This window comes from Phycodurus eques, chromosome 4, assembly GCF_024500275.1.
Source record: "Phycodurus eques isolate BA_2022a chromosome 4, UOR_Pequ_1.1, whole genome shotgun sequence".
NCBI lineage: Eukaryota > Metazoa > Chordata > Actinopteri > Syngnathiformes > Syngnathidae > Phycodurus > Phycodurus eques.
This window is the reverse complement of record NC_084528.1, coordinates 28110635-28134257: the sequence shown is the minus strand read 5'-3', so window position 1 is coordinate 28134257 and position 23623 is coordinate 28110635. Positions and strand designations below refer to the sequence as shown.

The following is a 23623-nucleotide window of genomic DNA, read 5'->3' as shown; positions in this document are numbered from 1 at the left end:
GCGGACGCAATTGCTGTCTTGCGTTGCTGTTTTTCGTCAAAAAGCATACCCAGATTTCAACCTCTGCAACGTTTCTGCAAGAACTACACACGACTCAGTAACAGTAGTGCTGACACTTGCACTTAGACCACTTGAAGTTGAAAAGAGAAAAAAACAATATACGTTGTTGGAACATCTTTTCGAGTAGTAAACAACAAGTCTGATGTAACAAACACAATAAGAACAGTGGAGTTTGCACGCTATCAGAAGAGAGAAGACTCTGATCTTTGAGGCTTTGACTTCTGTCGTTCAAATTGGGTGTTGCAGCAAAATGGACTGCAACAGCAACTGCATGTGAAAATGATTGAAAGACAAACTGGAACGACGCTCTAAGGCTTGAAGACGTACGAGGTTTCTAATGATGTTCTTTCTTTGTGTGGCAGCGTGGGAGCGGGCCGCACGGGCTGCTACATTGTGCTGGATGTCATGTTGGACATGGCTGAGTGTGAGGGTGTGGTGGATATCTACAACTGTGTCAAAACCCTCTGCTCACGGCGCATCAACATGATCCAGACAGAGGTCAGACCAACAAGTGGTTCAGCATCCATCCATCCATTTTCTGTGTCACTTATCCTCATTAGGGTCGCAAGAGAGCTGGAGCTGACTTTTGGGGAGAGACGGGAACTAATACTACCTGGACACACTCGGAGTGTTATGTACTTTTTTGGGGCGGGGGGCGAAAACTATTGATGAGGACACAGGAAACAATTATACACCTGCATTTATTGTATCCTCTTCATACTGTGACGAACGAATGCATGTCGCAACAGATTACACTTGGGGGGACGGGGGAGAGCCACGGCATTATTGAAGGGTCAAAAACTGAAATATAGCAACATTAATGCATATTTTTAAACAGGTGTAAAATAACAAATTGATTAAAGCAAATGTCTAGTGTTAGGAATGTGCTAATGACTGTACAGTATAACTGGGCATAAAAAGAAATTATTTCAACTTTGTGTCTGGCTTAATACTACAGTGCATTTAAATACAGGTAGACTTCATACAAATGACTCCATATACTTTTGTGCTCTACTGAGCATAGTTTTTCTAGAGAAGGAAAAAGAGAAATGTGTGCTGGTTTTCACGTTATGTGTATCCTTTCATTTTTTAACAGTTATATTGCAGGGTTAAAGAAAATCACAGTGCCAATTTGTTTTCTAATATTATGCAACCCTATCTGCAACCAATAGCAGGAGGTGGTTAAACATGTAAGTTACATATATATGCAAAAAAAAAACCTTCCTCTACTTAAAATCTGGGCAGGATTGGCGTCTTAAATATATATTTCAGCATCTTGTTAAGAAATCCAGTGAGTCTGCTTTTTGCTGTCCTCTCCCCTCTGGGACGATAGTAAAGGTTAGCATTGTCAATATGTGTGCTGCGCAGGCACGTCCTGTTGTTTAGATGTGCAGATAATTTGCATATTTAACATTTATTATGCAAATCTAACATTGGCATAGCTGTTTATTACATTTGTAGCGATTTGCCGCCTTCCCTTAATTAAAAACCTTGCCGTCCACAAATGTTTGTTTTCTTGAAGACGTGTTTATTTATTCTACTATAGCTTTGTTACACAACAAACATAATTAATTTAGAACAATGCAGGTCAGTGTGTTTTAGCCACTGTTGTATTGATTATATTAATTTTGTAGTGGCTGGCGTTGACTGTCTTATAGTAAGTGGTGCCTATTTTTCACACATTTCTGAAGAAGGCCTTTTTGAAGCATACTTATCTATATTAGGCATGTTCGATTATACGCGTGTATAAGTAATACTTTGCGTTTCTGAAGTTGTTCACTCTTTGCTGACAGGAGCAGTATATATTCATCCATGATGCTATTTTGGAGGCTTGCTTGTGTGGCGAGACGGCCATCCTGGTGAACGAGTTCTCGGTTGCCTACAGAGAATTACTGCGAGTGGATTCCCAGAGTAATTCCTCGCAGCTCCGTGAGGAATTTCAGGTCAGGATTGTTTGGGAATTTTGACCCAGCTGCATTCTGTTTGGGACACAATGGTCGACCTACAATTTATTCATATTTTGAAACTATTTTTCCCATAATAAACAATGAAAATAGAAATAAAGTCTACAGTCAAACTGTTCCCATAAAAAGAAACACGATTTGAACTCAAAATGTTAAGTACCATTTGATTGTAACCATTCTTTACTGTTATTCAAGTACTGTAAAAAAATAATAAAATAAAATTTTAAAAAAGGACAAAGGTTTAGAATTTAAGGAAGTGGAAAGAGGGAGGCTTCCTTGAAGGCAAGTCAACTTCATGCATCACATTATTAATTTCATAACACTCACACAGTTCATGTGTAAGAAGCTGTTAACAGCTGTATAACAAAAACAATATTGTGTACTCCTCATTAACCCGGATGACATAAACACGGCGGGAAATGCATCTACAGCCTCTGATTGAATAATTTTGGTCAAAAAGTGCCAGTGAGGTTGTCCTGTATTGAGCGCAGATCTCCTCTAAGTCTGATCAATCCTAATTTATATCAACGCAGAATTCTACATTTCTGTAGATACCCAAACTCTGCATATGCCTCCATGTTTTCATTCAAATGTATGTATTATTCATTGCAAAACTGAGGAAAAATCTCCCCATCTTGCAACGATACACAACACCCTAAAATTCATTTGAATGGCCCAGTCCCACAATTCTACGTTGTTTTACGTAATTCTGCCAGTGAACAAAAATGAACACAAAAATACAATAAAAATGTATTCTTTCTTGGTAGAGGCAAAAACAGCATGTGAAGTTTGACTGCAGGTTGTACTAGGCTCCATATTGCGCTGTAACCATATACTATTGTAGTTCTTCAATTAAAACAACAATAAAGTCATAGACAGTGACTGCAGCTGCTCAGCTTTATTAAGACATTTTGAAATCTGTGCAGAAAGCAGGAAGTCGTTCAATGAGCTTCTTTGTCGTGTTTGCGCCACATGTGCTTCCACAGACGTGTGTGTATTGCGCGGGATGATGATTCCGCCACTTCACTGTGTGACGGCATTAAAATCTCTGGTTGGTAACAACACGGTCACTGCACATTTTATTAGATGTTGATAAGGAGCGAAGAGAACCAGCTGTGTTCTCCAATGCTACTCTTGCGTCATCCTCCGCCCCCATCCTGCTGCAGTGCTTTTGTAGACCGCCGACCGCAATGAATCCCGCTTTAGCATTTCAAAGTGAAAACGGGTAAGCTCGTGCACTTCCTTTAATTTGATGCGGTTTCATCCTTATGTTCAACATAGGAATTATGAAACATGTATGTTCGGGATTAGGAACATGTGCGTGACACTATAATTACAAACATGCCTTGCATTGATGCTGCCGTCTTATCCAACGGTGACTGTTGTTCAAAAGCCTCCCTGCCGCCCAATAAAATAAGCACTTTTGCTTTGTGTGCTGAGTTCTATTATTGATGTGGAGCCTTTTTCTATGAGCCTTGCCAAGTGAGAAAGGCGAGACTTTGTTGGTTTGTTAGTTAGTTGGCAGAATGACTCACAAAAACTTCATTTCCATTCAACTTTGTGGATGGCTAACGCTTGTCCTGAGAAAGACAGAATTGGTGAAAAATTTGAAAAAAAACATTGAAAAGTTACAGAGGCCCACACTTAGCAGTTTTTTTTTTTGTGGTAATTGTAGCCACAAGATACAGTCATGGATAATATTGTTAGATCACCCTTGTTTTCTTCAATTTTGTCTTCATTTTAATTCCTGGTACCACCACTAAAGGTATATTACCTGAGAAAAATACAATGAAAAGACAACTGGAAATGCCTAAAGGCACTGTTTTTGGCAGCACAATGCCATAGCTATTGATGTAAGAACTGAAAACTCATTCAAATATCCATGTTAAGATGGAGGACTGGCAGTGATTTTGGTTATTACCAAGAAAACCATTGAAAATGGCTAAATATCAGCTCTTATTGTATTTCTCCAACAAATATACCTTTACTTGAACCAGGCATTAAAATGAACAAGAAACTGAAGAAACAAGTGTGGTCGACTAATTTTTTCCATGACTGTACATGTAATATGCACAAAATGCTAATTTTGGTTCATTTGCTGCTGGATTTAAGATTTGATCGTTTCTCACCTCAATCGGTCAGACTGGTTCATTTGGTCTGCGCTAATGTCATTACCATGTTCACACGTGACCAAAACAAACTACAGTTTAATGAAAGTGGATCAAAAGCAGCCTAATTGTTAGGAAGGCACACTTGGAAGTGGATTTATTTACAGTATGTTTTCCTGCTTTCTAATCTACTGCTATCTACTATTTGCAGGGGAATGCGAACAGCGACAAAACGAGTAATTGAGGCTCCACCATAAAAATGTTTAGAATGACTTCTAGTAGGAGTTAAAATCATAAATATACCACAAACATATTTATGATCCCAAACTATTGAATTTCATACTCATCGTACAACATTACCCTTAAAAAAAAGTTACAAATTAAATTTGATTTTGAAAAGTGCGCTAGTAGGGCATGTGCACATGCAGCAAAATCTCTTTGCTGCACTAACAACCCAGGCTGAATCGAGTTGTATCGCTTGAACCTTCTTCCGTGACACAATTACTACTTTCATATTTGGCATTGTCTTTGTTGCCATTTGTGGCATCTCAGAGCATTACAGAAAGGGCAAAAAGCTAATTATAGGTTCCATAGGAAAAAAATGCAAATAGGTGAATTTGTCAATAGCAAAATGCGATTAGGTGGGGGTTCGCTGTATGGGATTCCTTCCCTTCATACCTCACCATTTGAACATCTCCACTTGCAGACGCTAAACTCTGTGACTCCACACCTGGATGTAGAGGAGTGCAGCATCGCCCTGTTGCCCCGAAACCGAGAAAAGAACCGCAGCATGGACGTCCTGCCGCCCGATCGCGCGCTGGCCTTCCTCGTTACGACCGAGGGGGAGAGCAACAACTACATCAACGCCGCTCTGGCCGACAGCTTCCACCAGCAAGCTGCGTTCATCGTGACTCCGCACCCTCTGCCCGGCACCACGGCCGACTTCTGGAGACTAGTCTTTGACTATGGCTGCACAGCGGTGGTCATGCTCAACCAACTGAATCAGTCCAACTCCGCCTGGGTGAGGTCAAAGAGTTGTGTATTGATTTTGTTCCTGTTAATATAAACTTCGTGAGGAAAAAGTGAATGTTTGTCTTCACTCAAACAACACCAAGTGACCCTTTTTCCATAGTTTCTACATCAGTCGGAACTTACTCCACCACCCTCTGCCATCGCTCTCCATCTGTGTCTGACTGTGCTTGGGATTAGTTCCTTCACGCCATTTTGTCTGGCTTTGATCCCTGACCACATTGATCTCAAGGAACGACTAGATAACATCCGCCCCACTTTTTTTCCTTCCCCCTCCTCAAGTTCCATCTCCGGAGAATAGGCTTGTACTGCCCTCCAGCCCCATCGCAGGCTTCTTTTTGTTGGCGCCCCACTTTTCCAATCTCGGAGCATACTGCATGTCTTCTCTCGCCTCCTCATCCTCCTGCGCCTCCACTGCACTATTGCCTGTTAGAATTTAATTGTTTTTCATGTCGTCACTACAAAAAAGGAGGAAATATCAGCTGTGATCAAGATGAAAAAGGTGAAAGAAATACAGAGAAAATGTAAGAAATAATGAAACGCATGCCACTTGAAAATAGACACGGCTCTGCTTCTCCCATAAAATTGCATTTCCAAATGAAACACTTACAACCTTTGCATAATCAAACCTGGCTCGGTACAAATTTAAAATACATATTTCATTGTGTCACAGGCGGCCTGAAAAAGCAGCAGCTCACACAAAATCATTAATCTTGGTCAAAATTGCATTAAGTCAGTCAAAAGGCTTCTTATGTTTAAAACATGCAAGCAGTGACACTCGCTTCTGTAAAATAGATATGCAATAACTGCAACATGTTGAGTTAGGTCGCTTTCTCCCTGTTTTTATCAACTCCCTGCTGGAAGGTTTTTCTTTTTGTTTTTCGTTCGCTGCAGTGCAGCACGTTTTGGGTCCTGCCTGAAAATAAGAGTTGTTGCCACTTTTGGGCAACTTTAATCACAATACTCTGTTATGAGCGCTGTTGGGGAGTTAATTTGAGGGATTGGAGTTCTCTGCCTCCCTTCTTGCTGCAATCTCATAAAGAACATTACAGCTCCCCACCTCATTCTTTTCCTCGGCTATTATTAACACCAACCTGCTGTGTCTTGGCACCTCCTGTTGTTCCTTGACTCCTGTAACCCAAGTGAAATATAGACTGGCTTTAAACGCATCAGCTCTTCCCAGTATACCAAATGAACCGCCTTTAAATATTTTATAGTCAGAAATACCCTCCCACCTTCTTTGAATTTTATCATACCAGGTGGGTAAAAAAAAAAAAGTTCCAGGACCGCGGTCACTAAAGATGGAAGTAATCCCCCTGGAGTCTAACGCACTTCCCCAGCCTTCTCTGCCATGCCTTCATGCACCCCCAGAAGGATTCTTCCAGAATCTTCCACAGCGCCCTCGCCACGCCGATCTTGATGTCGTCCACGTCTTCAAAACGGGTCCCCTTGATGAACTCGTTCAGCTTGAGAAAGAGGAAAATAAATCACACAGAGCCAGGGTGATGTTGTTCTTGGACGTTCTTGAACTGTCGGATGCTTGGGGCATTGTGGGCAGGTGCGTTATCATGGTGAAGCAGCCGTGAGTTGTCCTGCCAAAACTCTCGCCTCTCGTCGCGCACTGAAGGAAGCAAATGTTTCCGGATTTTTCTGTAGATATGCCGGTTGATCAACTGGCCCACGTTGAAAGGGAGACAACTTGTAGTTTGTAGTTTCGGTTTATCATAAATAAGGCTACAGTCACACTGCAGCTCATGATGCCCAATTCAGATGACCATTTCCTGCTCCTTCAACTGCCATTGTGATGTTTATCGCCTTGAATGACGGATCCATATCCGATTAATATCCACATAATGTGGATACTTACTTTTTGACGATACATTTGAAATATGTTGATGTGAGTTCATGATGTCTCATATCCAAAACGAGAATAATTTATAACTGGCCACTGGTTGTGTACTTTGGTTTCTTAACGTACCGGTTGGAACCAGCAGTGTTTGATGCTCACTGGGACTGTGAGTCGTCGGGTTTCCACAAGACTAACTCGCTCGATTTGTTTCTTGTCACTGCACATCACGAGAGAGCATACTGTACATGTTGTTAGGTCTCACTCATAGTGGAGGTCGACACATTCCCATCAGGAGAGGGAATTCCTTAATTGGAACAGTCATGTTTTAGTGGTCTATTTTCATTCGGTTTTATGTCTTAGCATGAATTGTGTGATAAACAAATGCGAGTTGTATTGGGAATCTCTTGAGTTATTGAAGCGATACCATTCCCTAGAGTGTAAAACAGATTTAGTGTCACTGTTAAGGACTGTTTAGTTGGGAACACTCACACTTTAGTTCTCCTATTAATATATTTTATTCCCATATGGATTTTTGGACGCTTCCTTTCGCTCACACTTTGGAAACTTCCTCATTTCTTAAGGGCAGTGTTTCCCAACCTTGTGGCCAAGCCACATATTTATTTTATATTTATTAGAAAAGGGCACACCACCAAACAAAAAATGTCACCAAAAGTATGCATACCGAAATTTACTCCTAAATGTAATGCACTGGTTCGGTGTGTGCGTGTGTGTGCATTTTTTTCCCTGTGGTATTAATGGCAACAGGTGGATGCACAGATTATTTCTGGATTCCACAAAATTCCTTTCAATCTCCAAAATCTCAAATTTTAATCCCTTGTATTATCTTGTTTCTCCCACCTGTAGCCGTGCGTCCAGTACTGGCCGGAGCCTGGTCTACAGCAGTATGGGCCCATGGAGGTGGAGTTCCTCTCCATGTCAGCCGACGAAGATGTCATCACTCGCCTGTTTCGGGTCAAGAACGTCACAAGGGTGAGCATCATCGGGGTTTTAAAAAGAAACGCATGCACTTGTCATGTTGCTCCACTCACAAATGATGGCTTGTTATTATAGCCTTATTATAAATGCATGAGCTGTTGGCCACATGTGAGTCACCTCAAAGTCAAAGCACTGCAGAATTGTCTGTGAAGAAAGAAAAGATGAAGTCTGAACGGAATAATTAGAATTTCTATAGATCGACTTTGCGGGTGTGTCATCTGAAAGGCTGAATGCATAACCTGATGCCGGATTTCTACAGCATCGGCGCCCTCGTCATGTTATTTTGCTTTCCTGTGCTTACTCAACAGCATCTCTCAACTTCTAGAAATTATTTTAAAAATATAGTCCAAATATTTGTGTTAGGCTATTTATAGACTGCACCATCACAGTCCTTGGCAATTTATTTCCAAATTCCAATGTATTATACAGTGTATTCTATAGTATACAGTAGTATTTTTAATAATTATGTGGGCTTTCTCTGGGTTCTCCGGCTTCCTACCGCATTCTTAAAGCATTCATAATGATCACTCTTAAATGCATTAAACCACACCAGGATTTGTTTTAGGTTGCTTTTACCAAAATAAGGGCAGACTGTATTCAATTTAAATGTAATGTATTGAATGGTCTTTAACATGACAACAGATAATGATCTTAATAGAATTACTTCACGTGAAATGTTTGTAATTTTTCCACAACGTCAGTTCCTAATAGAAATTTCCCTCTTAGTCCTCCTGATGGGTTGTAGCAAAGTCTACTTCCAGAAGTGTCCAAATAATCTCAATTTGTTCTGTCAATCCAATCTGTGGCGCTGCTGTAATAAAATGTCATGCAGACCGCACAAACGGTGACTTACAGTCAGACCATGCAGGAAGGAGGAACACAAGTCACAGCGAAGCGGAAGTATCCGTGCTGGCTGATCATTTTGAAATCGTTTTTATTGATCGCAAAAAGCGGCCATGTCACGCCAACATCTGCTCAACAAGGTTAAGATTGTAACATGCGCTACTGAGATTGTTATGTGTATCATGTTACTGAAAATGATGCCTTGCATGAAATCTGTGGTATTTGTACCTGTTACATTTATGCATCACATGGAATATTAAATCAGGCCTCTCGGCATTCTTTTGTATTTGTACTGCACCCGTGCCATGTATTAAAAGAAAACAATTAGAACAAAACATTGTCTTTAAGAGAGTGTGTTGGATTTGCTCTTTTCTCACCACACCCAAATTTGCATTCATTAGCTCGTGTTTTTCTTTACACTTCATTATTCTTCTTTACACTTCACAATTATTGTTGATTGTGTGGATGCAGGTATGGTTTTATGCTCTGAAATCTGCATAAACACATGCATGAATTCTGCTCCCTGTCAAGCAATTACAAAAGAAAATCTGCATGCAAGACGTCCCCCGGCCGCCGTTTTGCAAGCGGTGCTGCATGCCGTGCCCGCAACTTCCTGTCTTAATTGGCATCCTCACCTCCTCTGTCCTTCTGCCCTTGATTTGATCCCTCTCTCGGTTTGGCACACGTGTCCCACTCCGTTCACACGGCTTTGAGGAAAGAGTGGGTGGAGGGGTTAATACGGCCAGGGAGGACTCAAATCACACAGATGTAATTCAAATCTCTACCTGGCAAAGAATTATGCCGGCAAAGTGTGACAATGATGTACAAAGTAGGCGGTAAAAAGTCAAAGGCAATGCACTGTAAGTATGTGCATGTGTGGCCTCGAGAGTCGTATTAGAAAAAGAGACACAGCCCCTCACAAGCAATTCCTCCCTGTGTCATTGAGGTCTTTCGCAAACCCAATTTACATGACTTACAGTTCTCAACTGCACCTTAAGTGTTCGGTGAGAGTCTTGAGGACAAGGTTATGAACACGCAGAGACCTCCCTCTGTCTCTCACTCACACACACGCACACACACACGGACACATACAGTTGGGGTGCAGACCCATATATCTCAGAGTCACTGTGCTGACTGAGCACAGCTGAGAATGCCAGCAGGCACATAGGGGAACGCTCAAATACGACTAGTAAACGACAGTTGCAAAACAAAAAAAAACATTACTGATGCAGCTGTAAATACATGAGAGTCAAAAGGCGAAATCCTTGGAATTGCTGAGTGACTGGCAATGCAACGTTGTACAATGAGAACAACAATATCGCAATGCAGTAATTATGCAGTGATGAAAATATTGGGGGACAGAGGGGGCAGCTACGTTGTATCACAATAGCAATGAAAGGGAAGGTAAACGTGTCCTCTTTTACATTAAGCATATTGAACAATCGAATAACTTAAATCAGTGAACACACGTGGAAATTTTCTTTTCCATTCCGAAAAGTCAAATTACAATAGATTTTTGTGACACGAGAAAGATCTGAATCTGTTTGATTTAAAAACAACAACAACAGTTGTTTTACATTCTTCATTTCTGCCCCCAAGTTAAGACAAAGAAAAGGCCAAGAGCTCGTCTTGATGGTCTTCGCTCATCTTCAGAACAAAGTGAACGGGTGAGGGCAGCTTCGTTGGAAGTAAAAAAAAAAATTTAAAAAACGTGTTTTGATGGCAACTTGTCATTGTAAAACATTTTGGTTTTTCATAATTTGAGCAGTGCTTGCGGGAAAACACAGTGGGCGCAGTGCAAAAACCGCCGTATCTTGATTTACGGCCACGCACGAAGCTCGCTGTCCCTAACAAAATACATTCGGCAATGAGTCGTGGGAGTGTCTGACTGCACTTCTTCACGATCGAAACACAGTCCACCAAAGTGGCTCGTGGGAGTGGCGGTGTTCACCTGCATTCGGCGGGTTCATGTCAAACCCTGCATACCACATATACACAATCCACATGCTTGTATTTTTCTATGTCATCTTCAGCTGCAAGAGGGCCAGCTGCTGGTGTGTCAGTTCCAGTTCCTACGCTGGTCGCCGTATCGGGACGTTCCCGATTCGAAGAAGGCTTTCCTCAACCTGCTGGCTCAAGTGCACAAGTGGCAAAGAGAGTGCGGAGAAGGCCGCACCGTGGTCCACTGCCTGTGAGTAATCAGTCCGCGACATGCACTTGAAGTCAAGCATCGACACTGCCGATGTCGTCATTTTGAATTGCATCGTATTATGTGAGCCGCCCGGCTCAATTGTCCTGATCCCGCAGTGCGCGCACCGCTGGATGAATATGAATGGGCCGTTCAGCGGGTTGCCAACCCGTCACACGTTCATCTCCTCCCGCCCCCCGCCCAAGAGCGCATCACTCAGCGGTGTCACACAGTATCACCCGCGACAATCGGGAGAGCGATTGTGGAGATCAAATCAATTACGGCTTAATAAAAAATTTGATGCTTCTCACTACGGCGAATTCAGGGCTGCCACGGCACTGACAACAATTGATTACCTTTCAATTGCTTTTATTGGTTTCGCAGGCTTCCATCACTACTTTGCTGCGTTTGCCTCGGGACAGTGAGAGTGGATTGTCCTTCAGTAGTTTATTGATATTGTCTCACGTTTGTGATGATCAGAGTAATAGTTTTGAGGAAATACCAGCATGCACTGTTCCACTATTTCTCTATTTCCCCCTACCCGCTTTTCCCAATTTTCCATTAGTGTCCAGGATGTGCACGGTCGAATATTCCTTTTCGAAGAGGGTTATCAGATTAATTGTAATACTTTGCTATTTACACCTTGACATTCACATCAGCCCTTTATCTATGGTATCCAGTACTCCATTAATCTTGTCAGAAATAACTTTGGAGTTTCTGAATGTGCAATGAGTTTCCAATACAGGAGAAAATGAGCAACAATGGGGGAGACATACACAATGTGTAAAGAAAGTTTGATTTGGACAACATTACATAATTATGAAAGTCCTTGTACCGATTATAGAATAGCAAAGTTTTTTTCCCCCACTTGACTGTAACATTTAAACTGCACGATGACTGGGTCCCTGTTCCATGTGGGTTCCCAATTAAGCCTCGGAGGAGACCCGGGTTCTCCTTCATCGTTGCTCGTTAGCCTCGCTCGTTTGGACTGGTGTCTGGTGTGCTTTTTGCAGTTTCCACTGTACTTAACACCCACCGAATTTAAGTCAAGCAGGTCCTGTGCCGTGGAAATGTGAAACGACACAGGTGCTTTGTCTTCTTCTCCCATGTGGTATCTCGTCCGCAGTAACGGTGGCGGTCGCAGCGGGACCTTCTGTGCCTGCAACATTCTCCTGGAGATGATCCAGTACCAGAACATGGTGGACATCTTCTATGCAGTCAAAACACTACGAAACTGCAAACCCAACATGGTGGAATCCCTGGTGAGAGTTTGTAAAAATGCAGTAAGGTGTTTCTCTCAGTCATGATGTTGTGTCACTTGAGAAATGGTTTGTATTTGTTCTTAGGACCAGTATCGGTTCTGCTATGACCTCATCCTGGAGTACTTGGACTGCTTTGAGGGGAGATAGCAACTAAATGCAGAACAAGTATCCCACATGCTTGATTTAAGGTCTCCTCGAGGCTCCTCTACGTCACCGCTTGGACCTGTGCTATTGAAAGTACTGAATTTGAACATGAATGAAAAACAATGTGGTTCAGAATTTTAACCTTTAATGTACAGCTGTGATTGCCTTCTTGTGGTGATGTTTTATCTTTTTTAATATTTTTGTGCCTGTGTACTTAAGCTCTGTTGTGCCAAGGCTTTATGTAGCCCAAAAAAAAAAAAATAGAAAAAAGAAAAGAGAAAAAAAATGTACACTACTACGAGCTACAAAATGGACCCGTTTTATTGTGAAGTGGGGTCAACTTTCACCTTGGCTGTGGTTCATTGTTTCATTCAACAGCAAAGAGGCTGGATACGGTTCTCGAGTTACAACAGCGTTATCTGGACGTTTTCTTTCCCCTCCGAGAGCAAAATATACACTCACACAACAGCAGTTCACTGTCCTTGTGTATTCTCTAGCACACCATAAACTGCCTTATTCTCTGACAATGAGACACAAGAAGACAAAGTCTGGACAGACCAGCCGAGAGATTTTCCAGTATAGCCATGTCTTTTATTTTTTGTCGTATTGTGTCAGCCACACAGATGATCTTTTCCCCGGACTTATTATAACTGTTGCAGTGCCAAACCCTATGACTGACTGGAATCCTCCCTTTACTTTGTTCTTCTGCTTTAGCTTGCGATATCTGCCTACATTCAGTATGAACTTCACTCCATGATTGTATCTCATGTCCAGTGGGAAAGAAAAAGGAGTATGAAAAGTATTTTCACCAACATTAGTAGTGTATACTTTTGTTGATTATTTGGTAACATTTGGATTTCTTTTCTGAGGCCTCTGCATTGAATTGTACTGCTGAAGCATTTTGGCAAATGTGGCATGAACGATCATTGTTGTTTGTTGTGGTGTAAAAAAAATGACTCTAAATAACAAATACAATCAAACAGTTAAAGAAAAAAATGTTAGATGAACTGGACAAACGTCTCCTGTAATTGGCTGGATTTACACCAACATTTAGCGTCTTTAGTGCTAGCATACACATTACCGGTATTCAACAACTGTAAAAGTTGCTGGAGGGCTTTATATTTACATTTTATTTTCCACTCAGTGCTGAACGCCAAAACAGAGTGAAATCAACTATATCACATTTTTAAGCATAGTTTTCCAGAAGCGCTAACACTTTGTGGAAGTAAGCTAGCAGTTATCGAATCGAAGCTAGCTAACTGCCTTTAATATGTGTCATCACTTCTCTGGTCAGTTGCTGTTGAAGATGTTTGAACATTTGTTAGCGATGTTAACAAAAAGCATAACATTTCTAGAAAATATACAAACTTTTTTTGTTACCAGACATGGCAGCATAAAATGGGAATGTTACATTTCGACATAGTTGAAATCCCATCAACAGTAATTTTATACAAATGATATTAAAACAGCGGAAGAGTCACTGGTAAAAATCGTATGACATGTCAGATACACATTAAAAAGACATGAATGCACCGGGAGGGTATTATTCTCACTTTTCCTCATATTTTCCTCCAAACGCAGATAAAATGTTATCCGTTACCCCCCATTATCATCCATCATCACCCTTTAAAATGCTCTGGCTAGCATATCTCCCGAAACAGCATAAAGAGCAGCTTTTTCCTGGATGTGTCCTAATAGAGCTCTGAAAGCCACAGAAACCGACAAATGGCAGCAAGGTGAACATTTTGCAGCTGCACGGAAGAATAATAATGTGCCCATCATGGCGCTCACACAAAGACAATGGAAGGAGAATGAGGTAGCTACTGTTTAGCCAGCGATCAAAACGTACTGTACACGATCGCTGGATTAAAGCAGCAAGTGCCTGAATACTTTTTTTGTGGCAGGTGGCGAGAACGTGTATATACAGTTGTACATTATACGATGTGAATACGATACTATGTTTGCCCAATTGTGACTACTCCATAACCACAAAGATGAATGTCCTGTAAATGACATTTTTCTGAGTTAATCTGCGGTTTTAACAACCACGTCCATTCGGGTGCAGCATGTTTAACTCCTTGGTCATCCCCCCCCCCCAAAAAAAAACAAGCCCCCCCCCCCCCCCCCCAGAAGATCCTCCCACCATGTGAGTGCACTGTACTTTTGCCATTCCACAGCTTTTAATGACAACTGCGCTCCGACTGCCATGAGAGTTCTGTTGACTTCACCTGTTTTCTGTATGAACCAATGATACATGACTACTGTGTTTCTGAGCATTGTGTTTGTGAAGAAAAGTGTGTATTTACATGGCGAGATGGACAAGAAGAGGAACTTTAACAATAAAAAAAAAAAAAAAAAAACAAGGTGGGGAAAGAAGTGTCAACTTATCATTGCATGTCAATTCAGGGGCTTTATAATTGATTTGTCAGTAGAAGAATGAGCAGGACATACTTCCTACTGTTAGTCTTTGAGCCTCCCTATGGTTTCTCCTGCGGATGTGATTCAGAGCCTCCTTGAAGCATCAACATTGGATCTCCCTCTTTCTCATCCCCCACCTCTGCCAAGAGTGAAAGGAAGCAGTTTTGATCACAGTTTGTGGCAAGAATCAATTAGATTATGCCTGTATCTTTATTTTATACTTTTAGCTGGTTTTTTTTAAAGAAATTTTTGTCTGCATGTATATGGTTTATGCAGATATATGTGCAGTATTTTAAAAGTATTTAGAAATATTTTTGCCTTGCAGTTTTATTTCTGCTTGTGAGTTTGGTGACCTGTTCCTGCCCTGTTTTTAATTGGTGTAATATAACACACGTTAGTGGTTTATATTGCAGTAACTGCATCCTCTGCCATCCCAAAACCTAGGAGACCTCAGATCCATCCGTAAACACACAGCAGCACCAATTCTGGTCCTGACCACCAATGTTACAAATTGGGTTGCAGCGTTTGCTAAAGTATTGGGCTGGCATCGTGTAGTCGGCCTCTTACCAGTGCAGGAAAGTGACCAGCATGGAAGAAACCATAACGCTTTTGCCATCGGGCTAAAAATACAGCTCAAGCAATTTGTTTTCACTATCCACCCATTAATTCACTGTGGCAGGTCAACGCAGTCCATGATAAAAATGTTTAATTCGCATCTGCCCATGCAGTACCACCGTCCTCCAGCACACCAGCCAGTTGTGTTGACATTGTGCCAAGGAGTCCATCCAATTATGTGAAAATCTTAATAAAGTTTGAGTCGCTGTAACATTTCCCCTCTGCCCCAGAATTAAGTGGTGCCCCTATTCATGAACACCATCTTCCAGCACTCAGTGAAACATTTTGGAAGTGTGCCACATGGATCAAAGAAGAATCCATAACAATTTCGAAAGGATTCAGATGTACATAAATGAGGATCCAGGAATTTAGTTGGACTTTTTTGCCCTTGGAGTCATTACGGAAGTTTTGCCACCCGTGGATGAAAATTTGATAGTCCAGAATGATCGGCCATTCAAGTGCCTCCACTTTCCAGCAAACATCAATCATGACCTCAAAAACCTTGTTAGATTGGTGACACTATTGCCAAGGAATTACCCATGACTACCATTACTAACTTACTTTTGCAAGGATCCGGATAAAGGTTGCAGGAATTTATTTTTACTTTTGTTCCTCCTCTTCCAATACACAGCTTCAACCAAGTTCTTCACAAATGTTTGTCCAGCGGTGGTCCATGACAACTTTGCAAGGCTGTGGATCATACACGTAAGGATCCAGAAATTGCTTTTTCACTTTTCAGCCTTTGTGGTGGTGACACGAGAGGTTCCACTGTATATACAGTACACAGCATTAATTGTGATTTACTAAATTTGGGTAATGGAAGCAAATTAAATCTTGGTTGAAGTTCTGGATCAAGTTACTGACGTCATAGTTTTTGCGCCAGTCACTTCTCCGTCGCTGGTAGTGTCGTGTTACACGTTGCTGACTTTTATTCATCCATTCTGGGATCAATTTCGACTCAGTGACCGCAGGTGTAAATTTGAATCTCTATGTGCCCTGTGAGAGTCTGCTGGGATAGTTTCCAGCTCACGCATGACTGCACAGAATAAGCAGTGGGAAATGGATTGGATTGAGTCCCCGTGCTGTCAGTTGAGTAGTCTGTCCCCAGGAAAAAAAAAAATATATATATATATATATATATATATATAGGCAGTGCTGGTCATGTGGCTTTACATGGCGTCCATTGGAAGATTGCATGTGTCCTTCACATGACACTTCACCTGCAAGAATACAAGATAGATTCAATGTAACCTAGCTAAGAACTTTTATCTAGTTAATGTCGGCTAGATTTATTTTTAATTTTTTTCCCATTTCACCTGAAGAAAGCTATAAGGTCGTGAAATCTTTTGCAGCGTGTTCCAACATCCTTACCCGCTAATCCTCGCCCCTTGGTTTAAATTGGCAAGTAATTGGAATCTTATCATTTAATTCTGACGGTGTAATGAATTTCCCCGTGCGAGTTAAGTTATCACCGAGCCGAGATCCAGCTGAGCTTTGTCATTCCTCCGCCGACCTCGCGTTCTTACATTTCTCGTCGAAGCGAGATGGATGTCAGCCGCTTTTGGGCTCCCTGCTGAGATTTCAAGCTATGCAAACCTCTCGTGAGACGCTTCCTCAAAATGGCAGCAAGGCCTGACAGCTAGTGGTGCCAGCTGGTGTTACTAAGGTTGGCGAGCGATAACAGATAGCGGCTCTGGAACAGCCGATCGCTCGTTGAAAATAGCTAAGACATTTGATATGTTAAAGCGACTTTCTAACGCCTTAAGCGTGGCAAGATGTCTGTGGAAATCAAAGCTCACTGGTATTAAAATGACTGATAATAATTCCTTCTCTCACTAAAACTGGATAGCATCCAATATATATATATATATATTTAAATTAATAGGATTTTAACCCTTATCAATGCTTCAGTGAATAAGGAAAAAACAAGGTTAATTTCCTATAGCGAAGTCTTTCACAAACTTGTGTCATTTATCGTTTGGTATATGTCCATGTTAAGGCACCACATGGTGTATAATTCTAACTTTGGGTCCCTGGAACAAACTACTACTTCCACATTCGGCCAAACATGAAAGCGACTGCGACAAAGCAGCCGTAGGAACTTTAAAGAGACATGAAAATATCTGATGTTTAGGCTTCCTTCGTGTTTCCACTGCCCGAACGCGGCAGACGTGAAGAAAACAAAATTTTGGCACGGTGACTGTCAAATAATCATGTCATCAACCATGGCTACGCTCGTTAGCTAACCTGTTTTCTGGGTTTGGTCATGTGACGCTTTATACCCGTGTAAATTCCTGCATTAGAACAACGTTGTATGTTAGCTTTGATGAAATTTGCATCTAAACAGGTTGTACACACTGATTTCCAACATCTTAACCGATTTTCAAAATGTAAGAGGTTTCCGAACAGAGCGGCGGAGAAAAAAAAATGTCTCCCAACACACTCAACACCGCAGGGTAATCGTTTGGATACATCCGAAAATCGTGTTCTTGTTGACTGATTGCTCAAATTCGGCCCGATTATCAGTATACGTGTACCCTGTCGTAGAAATAATTTTGAAAAATGTTACATGAGACAATATTTGGTGAGGGCCAATAGTTACAATATGGTCAAGCATTGCCGACTCACAGCTCGGTAGTCACAAATTCACCTATTTATTTATTCTTTCTTCTTCAGCTGTTTGCAGAAAAGACCTCGCTAATCTTTTCATTGTGGGAGTTGGAGCGAGGGCGCATAGTTTGATGCATTTCAAAAGAAAAAGAAAAAAAAAATCAAATCATCCGTAATCCTTTTATTTTCAAGGTTAATGTTGTCGAGTGAATTTTAAAGTAAATGTTACGTTGGTGGTTTAAACTATTAATAAAGGGAATTATAAACATTGTGGGGGGGGGGGGGGGTCAATCTTTTTTTTTTTTCTATTTGCGACAGAGGGGGTTACTGTATATCAGCTTTGTCTTATTCTTTGAGTTAGCATTTTGCATCCTTTATATTGTTGTTGTCATCTCAAGTGTGGCAGCACTCACAAATGTTCTGCAGTATTTGTGCAACCATCAAACACGACCAAAACGCCCACACTAATACTATCAGTACCTATGTCAAGGCTATTTATAACATTGATATCAGATTACATGTCACTGAAGTCACATTGCTCTACTTCCTTTGTCAGCAGATACAGCAGAAATGTTCCCATTTTTCTGAATTGTACTTTTAATTGACAAACACTCTATTTGGCATTTTCATCTTGGACCGTTCATGTTGTAATGTTGCTATAGCACTAAAATAGTGTTTCATACACAGGCTGCCTACCAGACTGCGGTTCTCTACAAAGATTCACTCAGTTTGTGTTCATTTCATAAAGCACACAGTGTGAGATAGGAGTACACACACATATAATATTGTCAAACAGTCCGGTGCTCTCTGTGTGATAGCGTGGCCGACAGCACAGGTGGCACCCGCTTTGTGGTCAGCCGAGCGAGGCGGTTGCGTCGCTGGCCAGATGGAGCCGTCCGCCATGTTTCCTCACTGGTTTCATTGCCACATTCGCAGGAGCTCTTATCTTGGGTACATGTCCCTCAGCCCGCTAATATTTACAGTTTATGAACACAGAAAGGGAAGTGTGTGTGTTGGGGTTGTTGATTCTCTAACCGGGATCAGAAGGCACAACAAACAGGAAGCCCACCGCAGATAACCACAAGCAGCGAAGCGTGTGACTCAGGCAGCTTTATATCACCCGTGTTGCGCCGGTAAAAATTGGACTGTTGTCTCCCCACCACCATCAACACTGACGAGACCGAACGTAGTCGGCCAAAAGGCAATAATATCGCAGACACGAGACAGCTGCTCTTAATTAAAAAAAAAAAAAAAAAACGGAGGGAAGCTGCCGAGCACAAAGGTTGAGGACGATGTTGAGGGATCAAGATATTCATTTCGAAATTGCCACCGTTTCATGGGGTAAGCACCGGGTTATTTTGCTCCGAGGAGAATGCCACATTCAAAAACCAGGACATTTTCAGAACAGCGCTCGAAATTGGTTCAACTTGCAAATCAATGGACCCAAAATTAATCCACATGCGGTAATCTGATGTCAATGGCACGTGCCCAATGTTATTTGGTGGCAAAATATTAATTATCCTTCTGTTATGGTTTTGGAGTTATTGAAGTTTCTATTTTTCATGAATATACAACTAGTTGAAACAAAAACACAAGTCAAAATGGTGGCTGCACCCACAGCAGAAGAAAGAGGTCAACCTCAAAAATATCGAAACACAATCAATCCGACAGAAGAATAGAAAACTAATGAACATAAACAACAGAAGCACGTCAAATGGAAATCACAAGCAGCCAAAGACAAGCCTGAAACAAAACAGGCACAGATATGAAGACTACAGAACAGGTGATGGTAGTGAATAGTACAATAATCCGGCGCCTTCCTTCTACTTGTGCTGCACCTAAATACGCAGATGATCGTCATTGTTCGTAAACCAACACTCGTCCAGGAAACTGCGGGAACACAAAACGTTTGAGCACTTGAGCAGAGAACACAAACGTGACAAGTGCCCTCCCAAATGTATAGTCAAAGAACGAGACTGCCAAAAATATATTTGTTGCCTTGAATAGTTTTACGGTGGCATAGTTCCAATTTCCCAGCCTTTTTTTTTTTTTTTTTTTTTTTAAATCCAGCACAAGCGCTTCTATGCACATATATGGAGATGTTCTTGGTAGAAGCATGTGGACATGAACCACTTGTAGGTTGTGGCCATAAAGCATCACACGGCTGCCATTAAATGTGAGAGATGGGCCGATCGAAAAGGTCAGCCAATGCGGGACTGGCTTATCCTTCACTTCATTTAGAGCGGAAAAACGAGGCTAGTAGCAATGAGTTGCATCAATCTTTTTTTCATGGCGGTCCTTGGCAAACGCCAACGGGTACAGGCTATTTTAATTTATTTTCCACTTTGCGAGCAAAGACGCGGCATGTAGAAAGGACCAGTAAAATGTGAATGACATATTTAAACTAAATAAGTTGCATTTCAGCAGCTGTTGCTCTGGAGCGCTGGTCCATACTAAAGACGAATGGATTTTTTTGTTTGTTTGTTTCTTTAACAAATCAAGTAAATTGAGATTATTGTTGAAGATTTTTTTGCTGGTTTAGGACAATTTTGATGTGCTGAATATAAATATCACATTGTTTTTGCTCAATCAGGTTAACTTTTTGAACTATGGCCACGTTTTTGTTTACATGTACAGGTATTTTCGCAAATAAACGGAGGTCCATGCTCTGAAATTTGAACAATGACGATCTAACATTCAGTTTACAACTACTTACTTTCATCAATGTCTACTATTCTAGTTACAGTTAACAAAGTTTGTAACCTTTGATTAATAAACTGGTAACGACTTGACATAAAAACGTGACCTGAACAAGATAAATGGATGTCATTTTCAGATTCAGCGAGGCAAAAGTGTCCTAAATCAGTTGAAAAAACTTAATTTACAAAAACTTTTTTTGAGTGTGTGTTAACAGTGTATGTAATTAAAAAGTAACTTGAAGAAATGATATCTATGAGTGCCAAACAAGGGATGAAGAACTTTTTCCCAAGCAATTTTAGTCCTCAAGGGATGACACAACGATCGAACACACATTTACAGTATTGATATGTATTTTGAGCCGTTTCGGAGCATATCGGAATCAGATCAAATGCTCTCACGAGCCGCATATTGCCCGCGAGCTGTAGGTTCCCCAGCACCGTGATCAATTCTTAACTGGATTATCTCCTTCAACCTTCTTCACGGTGGCTTTATGTTGGAAGAGTCCTCACTCACCCCTTGTTCTCTCACTTTTGATTTCCCTTTTCTCCTCCAGTGGTTTGGAGATGCATGCGTCTATGGGGAGAGAGATGTCTCAAAATTATTTGCACGTGTGTGTTTCAAATCCACAAATATATTATCTCTCTCTCTCTGTATATATATATATATATATATATATATATATATATATATATATATATATATATATATATATATATATATATATATATATATATATATATATATATATATATATATCGTCTCTGCCAGGGGTGGGCAAACTTTTTGGCTCAGGGGCCACATTGACTTATAATTTGACAGGCGGGCCAAGGCAGGACCCCAGATGCTTACATATAAAAAATAAAAGGCATTTTAGTATTAATTTTAGTATTAATACTTAGATTTAATTTGAATGGAAACAGTGTTGTTTTGTTGATCACCTGTTTTTTTGCCAGTGCATCAAAGTCTGGTGTTAGTTTTGTTGTGGCAATTCTCAGAACACATCTGAGGTGTTTATCACTCAGCTGGGATCGGTAGGTTGTTTTGTTGGTGTTCATCACACATATGTAGAGCCAAACACCACCAAGCATCCTCTGTGCCATCTTCTGGATTTTTGGAAAATTGTCTCATCCAGTTTGAGAGTTGAACTTCTCTATTAAGACACTATCAGGGTCTTGTGTGAGGGGACATGACACCAGCTGAAGTGACTTGCCAATTGTTCCGATGGCAGAATTCTCCATGCAGGTCGTCTAGTGATTTCCTATATTTTTCAGCATAGCTAGTGTGGGGAAATGAACAAATAACTTGTTTGGCTGAGATGTTTGTATACATTTCATGCACAAACTGGTCTTTCCCTTGCAGCTTCACATTCACCTCATTCATATGTCAGTATGTCAACAGCAAAAGCTAAATCGCAAAGCCAATCTGTGTCACGCAGCTCAGGAAATTCGTCAGTTTTCTCCAGTAACGCCAGAAAAGAGATCGTGTTTGAGATCCCACACTCGATGGCACAGCACACTTTCCCTGAACTTAACCAGTGGTGAGGGGGTAAAGCAAGTCCTGGTGATCAGAATCAGTATCTTCGAGAAACTTAATGAACCGACGATGCCAAAATGCCTTTGCACGAATAAAGTTAAGGACTTTTATAACTGGCTTTACTACATGGTCACGCTGCAGGACAAATTTACAAAGTGCTTCCTGGTGGATTATGCAGTGCAGGAAAATTACCTCCTGCTCAGGGTCGTCCTCGTTTTAGCAACCCGATGTTCTTTCCAGTAAGATTTGGCAATCGTTCTGTCAATCCATTCTCAACACCACTTATCCAGTTCAGGGTCACGGGGCACTGGAGCCTATCCCAGCTGACTTCGGGCGAAAGGCGGACTACACCCTGAACAGGTCTCCAGTCAGTCGCAGGGCACATATAGACACGAACAACCATTCACACTCACATTCAAACCGTCACTGAGTGGGAACTGAACCCACGCTGCCCACACCAAACGTAGGTAAGTTCACCACTACACCATCAGTGACTGATTTGGCAATCCATCTGTGGTAATGTTAGCAAGCGTACTCCAAGATAGCTTGTGCCTCTTGATGACACCCGACACGCTGTCATACAAATCCTCTCCTTGCGTTTTTCCCTTCAGGGATTCCATGGCCATAAACTACTCCGTTATCTCGAAATTGTCATTAATCCATCCATCCATCCATCCATTTTCTGAGCCACTTCTCCTCACTAGGGTCGCGGGCGTGCTCTAGCCTATCCCATCTGTCATCGGGCAGGAGGCAGACTACACCCTGAACTGGTTGCCAGCCAGGGCACATAGAAACAAACAACCATTCGCACTCACAGTCATGCCTACGGGCAATTTAGAGTCTCCAATTAATGCATGTTTTTGGGATGTGGGAGGAAACCGGAGTGCCCGGACAAAACCCACGCAGGCACGGGGAGAACATGCAAACTCCACACAGGCGGGGCCGGGGATTGGACCCGGGTCCTCAGAACTGTGAGGCTGACGCTCTAACCAGTTGGTCACCGTGCCGCCTTGTCATTAATCCCTCTGATAAAAATGAAAAGCGGAGCGGTATCCTTTATGTCATTACTTTTGTCCAGTACCAAGGAATACAATGTAAATTACTCTTCTTTTTTTTTGTTTAGCTTGTTAGCTAGGTCTTCATTAATTAGCTTAACACGGCGAGTCATTTTCCTGAGTGATAAGCTGATCTCAAATTTGTTCTCGCTCTCAGGACACAAGATATCTCTACCATGCATTCTTTCCTTGGGAAAGAGGCTTCCTGGTCTTTGCTAGTTTGAATGGCAGCAAAAAATAATAATAATG

The 23623-nt window shown here is 41.5% G+C and overlaps 1 protein-coding gene across 2 annotated transcripts in view; it reads left to right on the top strand.

Moving 5' to 3' along the window:
- The window catches only part of ptprub (protein tyrosine phosphatase receptor type Ub), a 184343-nt gene extending 169332 nt beyond the window's left edge, over nucleotides 1–15011 (top strand). The window contains exons 24-30 of one of the 2 annotated variants that reach the window (XM_061675010.1): nucleotides 423–558; nucleotides 1854–2003; nucleotides 4839–5153; nucleotides 7875–8000; nucleotides 10883–11040; nucleotides 12164–12299; nucleotides 12384–15011. In XM_061675010.1, the coding sequence (XP_061530994.1) occupies nucleotides 423–558; nucleotides 1854–2003; nucleotides 4839–5153; nucleotides 7875–8000; nucleotides 10883–11040; nucleotides 12164–12299; nucleotides 12384–12446 (1084 nt within the window). In that variant the 3' untranslated portion in view covers nucleotides 12447–15011. The remainder of the gene's footprint in view (nucleotides 1–422; nucleotides 559–1853; nucleotides 2004–4838; nucleotides 5154–7874; nucleotides 8001–10882; nucleotides 11041–12163; nucleotides 12300–12383) is intronic. The other variant, XM_061675011.1, reaches the window with a different exon arrangement.
- The last annotated feature ends 8612 nt before the right edge of the window (nucleotides 15012–23623 follow it).